This window comes from Arachis stenosperma, chromosome 9 (assembly GCF_014773155.1).
Source record: "Arachis stenosperma cultivar V10309 chromosome 9, arast.V10309.gnm1.PFL2, whole genome shotgun sequence".
NCBI lineage: Eukaryota > Viridiplantae > Streptophyta > Magnoliopsida > Fabales > Fabaceae > Arachis > Arachis stenosperma.
The window spans coordinates 8523473-8530649 of NC_080385.1; the positions used below are offsets into that span (position 1 = coordinate 8523473).

The following is a 7177-nucleotide window of genomic DNA, read 5'->3' on the forward strand; positions in this document are numbered from 1 at the left end:
AGTATATAATAGTATCATAGATATAAATTAATTAATAAATTATTAAAATTTAAAAATAATAGTTATTTTAATACAAAAACAAAATAAAAATATTTATGATAGAATAAAAATAACAAAATACTTATTATTCATGTTCTATATTATTTTAAAATAGTTTAATATTCTTAAAATGTTAGTGAAAATATGTATTTAAAATTTTTAGTTATTTTTTATTTATATAGGATCAGGTTAAACGGTTCAACCAGTGACTCACTGGTTGAACCAATAATCCAGTGACCCAGTAACCTGACCGATTTGATCACCGGTTCGATTCTGACAACTATGCTTTTTTCTACTCTCAAACTTTTTCCCACATTGAATTTTTCTTGAAAAGGTTTTAATGAGGTCTCCTACACTATATCTACCATGTATATTTCATTCAAATTTAAATATGACTTACAATATGTCATTATATGACCATCTATCATCAAAGCCAAACAAATCAAATGAAATTCCTTATGCGAATAATATAAATCAAATACCCATAACGAAGCCTGAGTTTGGCAAAACAAACTAATGTCCAACCAACAATAGCAAACAATCCAAATACCAAATACGATTATACAGCGTAAGCAAAACAACTCAAAAGATTCAAAGACGAGTACTACTCTTCTTCACCACCGCCTACGCTTTCCTCTTGGTTATCAACTAACACATCATCATCTACTAACTCACCATTTGCTACAATTTTGGTAACGTCAAATTTCGAAACATCAATATCAGGAGCAATCACTCCTATCTGAGCCATAGCACGGTCAAAGCCCCGTGTGAAGGCACTTAATACCTCTTTCGCAATTCTAGCCTTCAACTTATCACCTTCAACAACAGTTGCCTCTAGCTCAGCCCTAACCTTTTTATCCTCCTCTTCTACTTTTCTCAACCCCTTCTTCAGGCTTTTCACTTCGGCTTTTAACTTGCTCACTAGTTTACCTTTCTGTTTAAGCTGATTCTTTCAATCTCTTTATGACAGCAACATTGTCACCCTCCAGAATAGCATCTAACTCTTATGTTCGTCCGATTGACATCAATCGACCACCTATCACCAAGATATCACAAATAACAAGTTATTATAACAATTTGATACTACTACTACTATAGTTTATAATAGAAAGACCCTTACTTGGAAGAAGCGAGCCACACCAATCTTCCCCGCCTCATGAACAACCTTTACATCAGCATCAGTCTGAGCAAACTCATCAGCAATAGCCATAAAGGGGTAACCCTTTGTCAAGAGTGAATTCATTGGCCTATCCCGATACCCATGAAGACCTTGCTGACTTTCATAGGCGGCATTAATCTCCTCGGCCGTGAACACCCCACCACTTTCCTTAGGGTTCGTCCTCTATTTTCTCTTAAACCTCACTGCCTGGTGGGCAGCGGATTGAGCACCATCTGCTTCACTATCTTTGATCACATTAGTAGAAGAATCCTCTTTTTCATTCTTCTTGACTTTATTCACAAAAGCTTTCAAATTCATTAGGGTGGGAGCTTTATCTCTTACAACAACAAACCAAACACATCAATTCAACTTCTCACCAAAACACTCAGCAGCTACAACATAAAACACACACATACAAATTACCTAAATACTCCTCAATCGCCTCCCTATCACCTTCAAGATCCAACAAATTAGGAATAGATAACAACTCTGATGACGACATCACCGAAATAAAAAAATCCAACACATAATCCTCACTCTTTACTCTATTCTCACAATCCAAAATCTGCTTCGGTTCCGACAAAATCTCACTCTTTAATCTATGTCTTGCACCTCACATGGCATGTTAACGACCACATCACCTTCTTGATGGCCGTGTAGAGTGGGAGTAGATCCTCTCCAATAATAAAAAAAAATTGAATGATGTCAAGTGTTTAATCTCACTCTTTCTCTCTCTCTCTCCTATTTATTTTTAGACCTACTTATAGAATTAAAGGTAAAAAATCACACTTTATTCTTTTAAGTGTTATAAAAAATGAAGAGGATCCATTTCCGTATAGAATCCTCCATTAATAGTCAAAGTCTCAAAGATGCTGACTGAAGAGACCTATTTGCCTTATAGAAGTAAAGTTTAGAGAACTAAAACATAAAATAAAGCTAAAAGACCCAAAAAATGTCTAAAAAATCTTTCTTTTCTATGGCAGTCGAGACAACAGTGTCTACAATCCCTATTAGCGGCAAGGGCCTCAGGCCTCAAATAACAATGATACAGAATATGAAAGGAAAATATCAATTTCTCTAAAATTTTATAACCAATATATTTCAATAAAATACTTTTAAGAAATCGTTCTTCTACAAATATTATCATGATATAATGATAAAAATCATAATCTAATACTAAAGAAAATCTAATTTGCCTTATCGATGTGCTCCAAGAGAACGTGATCTTGCTCTATGGTTGTAGAACTTCAACCAGTGCAATAGAGTCAAGCACAGAGGATTATCATTCTCTAAACTGGAGCATCAATGCATCATCTAAAGAAGAATTTGAACAAACGGTTCATAGGTTTGTGAAACCCAATATTAGCAAGAATACCAATCAGATTATCAGTATGCATCAATACTGAACATTAAAACGACAGCAGTAATACTGTAATAGATGGGTGATACTATAAAAACAAGCAAAGATAGAAAACTAATTGATGGAGAGCAGCAATGGAAGAGATAAATTTGATATTAACAGAAGTACAATATAATGAAATATAGTAATAATTATCCCAGAAAATAAGAAAAATATTCACAATACAAAATTAATAACAGACCACTTAAAAAAAACCACATCCGCTTTTCAACCAGAAACTAAAGCATAGATTATATACATCTGAATATATATACAAACTTGCACCCATCCCATAGTTGATTTTTTAACTTTTAAGTTGACCTTTTGACATGCAAAGTAACAGGCTTCTGAGAGCAATAGTTTTTTTCTTTTCTCTCTTATTTATTAAATTTTATTTTCCTTCTTTTATCAGGAATCGACTCCAAACCACATAGGAAGCTGCAGATCACCGGCATCAGTGTTTATTTTGGGGAGATAACAACCTTGAGATATCTTAAATATCTTTTTGAAAGTTCCAGCACTCGAGCATAGATTTTATCTACTTTGGGACATATGTAACTTTATGGCTTCAATTGAACACTCTCCTTGATGAACATAAGAAACAGAACAAATAAACAAAATCACTAAATCAGAATAGTGCCTAGGAATTCAACTAAATTGCAAATGTATTCTACTAAATTTTATTCCTGAAAACATGGCAAGCTACACTAACTTCCCTGAGATAAGGCCATATTACAAACATAAATCTCCAATTTATAAAAGAGAAAGTATAGATCCAAGTGATACTAAACTCACTACCTTTATGTTTTGCAAAAAACGTGACACTTATCTGCCTTGTATTTTGTGATATATGATACCAACATCTATAATGTATAAACATAAATAATATAGAATTGAATTGAATTCCAGCGTTTGAAATGTTTATCAAATGAATTGAAATTTTATAATGGAGATCTTTATCCTTTATTAATATGACATCATATTTAAATAATAAATATATTTATTTATTAAATTATATAAAATAATTAAAAAATTATTTGTCAATTAAATTTTCCTTCAATTAAAATTTGTTTACCTCTTTTAAAAAAAAAAAAAAATTATTTTTCATCCTTATAAGATAGAAGACCGAAATCAGAACCTACAATTAATAAAGTCATTGACACAAAAATAAACTAAGTTAATCTTGTAACAACACACAAATATTTTTATTTCGTCAAATTCATTCATATTACCTACAAGTATATATATATGAACATAAGCAACATGTTCAAACACAAACAAAATATATATAATTGATTAAATATACACATATAAATTCACATAAATTATATTATATATATACATAAATTGGGAGTTCAGGACAAAATTTGGGCAAAAAGTTCGATGCAATGATTGCATATATAAATTATATATAACAATTGAAACAAAGCAATACACATATATTAAACTGAAAGTGTACGTACTTTATGCTAGTCGGTGAAGCATATATATAAATTATATATATAAATTGAAACAAAGCAATACACATATATTAAACTGAAACTGTGCGTTGTTGTTGAGAAGGAGGAGAAGAGTGGAGGTGTCGAGGAAGACGTATATGTTGAAAGGTGGGAAACTTTGAAAATGAATGGGTAAAAAGAAAAGTAATTAGGTCATATGGATATTTTAGACATTTTATATTTTAACTGAAATTCTAATAGAATGGAATTCTAAATCCGACCCAATTGGGTAGGAATTGATTTTAGAAGAACACAGTGGAATTGAATTGAATTCTATTTAAACTAATTTAATTTTTTTTGGTTTCAAACGCTGTAAATTCTTGTGGGAATTGAATTCCAAGGGGTTTCCAAACACCCCTTGTGGGATGTTTATATAAATATGACAAATCAGAAGTACCAAGTCTGATATCACATAATCTCCTAGGAAGTCAGTGTAATTTACCTTTAAAAAACAATTGTGTTCCTTACCTTATTATTTTCCAAAACATCACAAGCATCACCAACATCCCACAAATGGCTATGACTTTGACAATTCTTGATAGTTCTCTGACAAAGGATTCTCTACCCCATTTCTTGTACAAGACATGAGATAACCCAAAATGATCGAACATAGCTATTAGAGCCTCATCAAGAAGGGAACTCATGCCTCTAGCTGTATAGAAACTGCAACTATCAAATACATTAACTAGTTGTTCCTTTTGCTCCCCCTTAAAAACTGATGCAATGTCTAGAACAATATGATTCCCCTGATAATCTGATCCATTACAACTCAATCTTAACACATTTTGAATTGCTGCATTAGGATTCTTCTCGAGTTTTTGCAGAACATTATCCCATTCAGTTTCACTCTTGGAAAAAAGAAAAGAACCCAATTCTTTTAAAGCTAATGGGACACCTTTGCAGTAGGTAACTGCTTTCCATGATAGCTCTTGGTATCCCCTTTTTGGATAGTCTTGATTGAACGCATTCAAGCTAAACAATATAAGGGAATCTTGAAAATCTAACACCTCCATCTGATGAAATTTTTCAACTCCTTTTTTCAGCACACTCTTGTCCCTTGTTATCACAATGATTCTACTTCCTGCACCATAGCACTGAAGGTCCCCAGCTAGGTATTCTAATTGTTTTGAGCTACTCACATCATCAAGAACTATGAAATTTCTTTGTCTGCTGAGCCTGCACTTTAAAGTTGTATTTGCCATGGTATTTTCGCAATCTTTTCCTTGCAACAACTCCAAGTAAAGTTGATTTCGCAACTCATCTAGTCCCCGCCCATACTTTTCTGATCTTTCCCGAACATTTCCTAGGAAGCAGGAACCTTCATACTGATGAGAAAGTTCCTGATATAAAAGTCTTGCTAAAGTTGTTTTGCCCAATCCTCCCATCCCACAAATCCCAATTATTCCCGTTTGTTCATCAGGAACTGAACTTAATAACATTTCTAACTTTTCATGATTTTTATCAATACCAACTAAACTCTTGACATCCTTATGCAGGCAATGATTATTCAGCTCTCGCAAAATATCTTTGACAATCTTTTCAACAAGTTCAAAGTCGTCCCTACAGTATGAATAAATAATTAAAAAAAAAAAAAGAAACATAGCCAGGAGCAGATAAGATTTACTGCATTATATAACCAGAAATTAAATTGAATTAAAAAGTCAAAACAATTATTTCGTATTACAATCGATCATCTAAACAGCTATTTCTCAATTAAAAATAATTCATCCTTACCTACAAGAGCCGGAGTCCCAGCCATCTAAATCCGCTATTTTGGCGAGAGCTTCCATCCATTTCAGAAGATTGTTAATGTCACACTGCAGGTGAGACTTGAATTTTTCATTGAAACTTACTAGCTGCTTTCGCACATCTGATGGATCCACACCATAAAACACAGGTATAACTTTCCTTCCGCACTCCATTATTTTCAATAACTCGTGAAGGCACCAACTTGAGGTAACAAAATTCTCTGACAAGATGATAACAGATATAGACGAATTTTCAATAGCTCTTGTAAGAGAATCCAAGATGCAATCCCCTTTGTGAAGCTCATCATCAATGAAGGTTTTTATTTGGTTTTGATTCAGAGCTCCGACAAGATGGGAACTGAATCCCGTACGAATGTCCTTCCCTCTAAAGCTGATAAACACATCATACTTCCAAAGATTCGAAGATAGCCTATTAGAGTTTGGCTTAACCGAATCGAGAGGTTTGTTAGGGTTTGGGAAGAGGAAGAGTCTCATGCGGGCGAATCCAGGGGAATCGCGGTAGAGTTGATCGAACTCGAGCATCATGTTATGAAGGTCTCTGTCGTTGGTGACGGAGACGAGAGCATTGAGGTCATCGCTGCCGGGGACTTGGTATTTGAAGAAGTTGTCGCGGTTGGAGGCGCCGTCAAAAAGGCTGGAGATTTCGGCAACCATGGCTGTGAAGTCAATTCTGCGGTCAACACGAAGAAGCTTATTGGTTCCATCGATGTAGGCGAGCTTGTTGTTGTGGCCGCGGGGCTTGATCTCGCCGCCGTAGCTGCAGAGAAACTTTGCTTCGCGGATCGCCATGTAACTGAACTTAGTATTTTGTATTCTGTGGTTTTGAGTTTGAAATTCGCATAGGCAACAGCAACTTCAGTCGTTGAAATACTCCTTCTCTGACTGCGTGACCGGAAATTGCAAGATGACTTCCACGAAACCTCCAGGAGCGTTCGGCAACATCGGGTTTTGGGGTTTTTAAGTGAATGAAATTGTTGAGTTGCTTTCGCCGAAGATGCGGAGTAAATGTATTGAAAATTGACCTGCAACGTGTGGGACCCTCTGAATTGCCTTACAAATTTACCCTTAGGGCGTCAACGTGTTCATTCGGATTCAATTTGGTAGGAAATATTAAGATAAGAAAAGAAAATAATTTTTTTTATTTTTAATATTAGATTAATAATGATATTTTTTTAACATTTTTTTAATTTTGATATTAGGAGAAGCATGGAGTATAACCAGGTTATGGGAGTGTAGAGGCCTTCACGAAGATGTGACGACTGTGATAAAACAATCGGACGGACTGATTTGAGCACAATAATCGGACAGTCCC

General features: G+C 34.3%; 1 protein-coding gene across 3 annotated transcripts; it reads right to left on the bottom strand.

Annotated features, from left to right (window-relative positions):
* Positions 1-481: 481 nt before the first annotated feature.
* On the bottom strand, positions 482-6839 carry LOC130950481 (disease resistance protein RPV1-like). 3 transcript variants are annotated; one of them, XR_009073606.1, is made up of 4 exons: positions 5831-6839; positions 4565-5656; positions 1160-2512; positions 482-1075 (listed from the first exon to the last, which is right to left on the bottom strand). XR_009073606.1 is itself a non-coding variant. In XM_057878987.1 (3 exons), exons 1-3 carry the CDS (start codon positions 6652-6654, stop codon positions 3166-3168), a joined length of 1932 nt encoding a protein of 643 aa, XP_057734970.1. In that variant the 5' UTR covers positions 6655-6838; the 3' UTR covers positions 2685-3165. The 3 variants fall into 3 exon arrangements, 2 of the variants coding, with proteins under 2 accessions (XP_057734970.1, XP_057734971.1); XM_057878987.1 differs by lacking the exons at positions 482-1075; positions 1160-2512 and adding an exon at positions 2685-3181 and having other exon boundaries at positions 5831-6838; XM_057878988.1 differs by lacking the exons at positions 482-1075; positions 1160-2512 and adding an exon at positions 2685-3181 and having other exon boundaries at positions 4539-5656; positions 5831-6838.
* Positions 6840-7177: the final 338 nt, after the last annotated feature.

What these genes read in the sequence shown, in the direction of transcription:
- LOC130950481 (XM_057878987.1), bottom strand. Translation starts at nt 6,654, where the DNA reads ATGGCGATCCGCGAAGCAAAGTTTCTCTGCAGCTACGGCGGCGAGATC. An exon ending in TGGGACTCCGGCTCTTGTAG is followed by an intron (nt 5,657 to 5,830) that starts GTAAGGATGAAT and finishes TTCATACTGTAG; the next exon opens with GGACGACTTTGAACTTGTTG.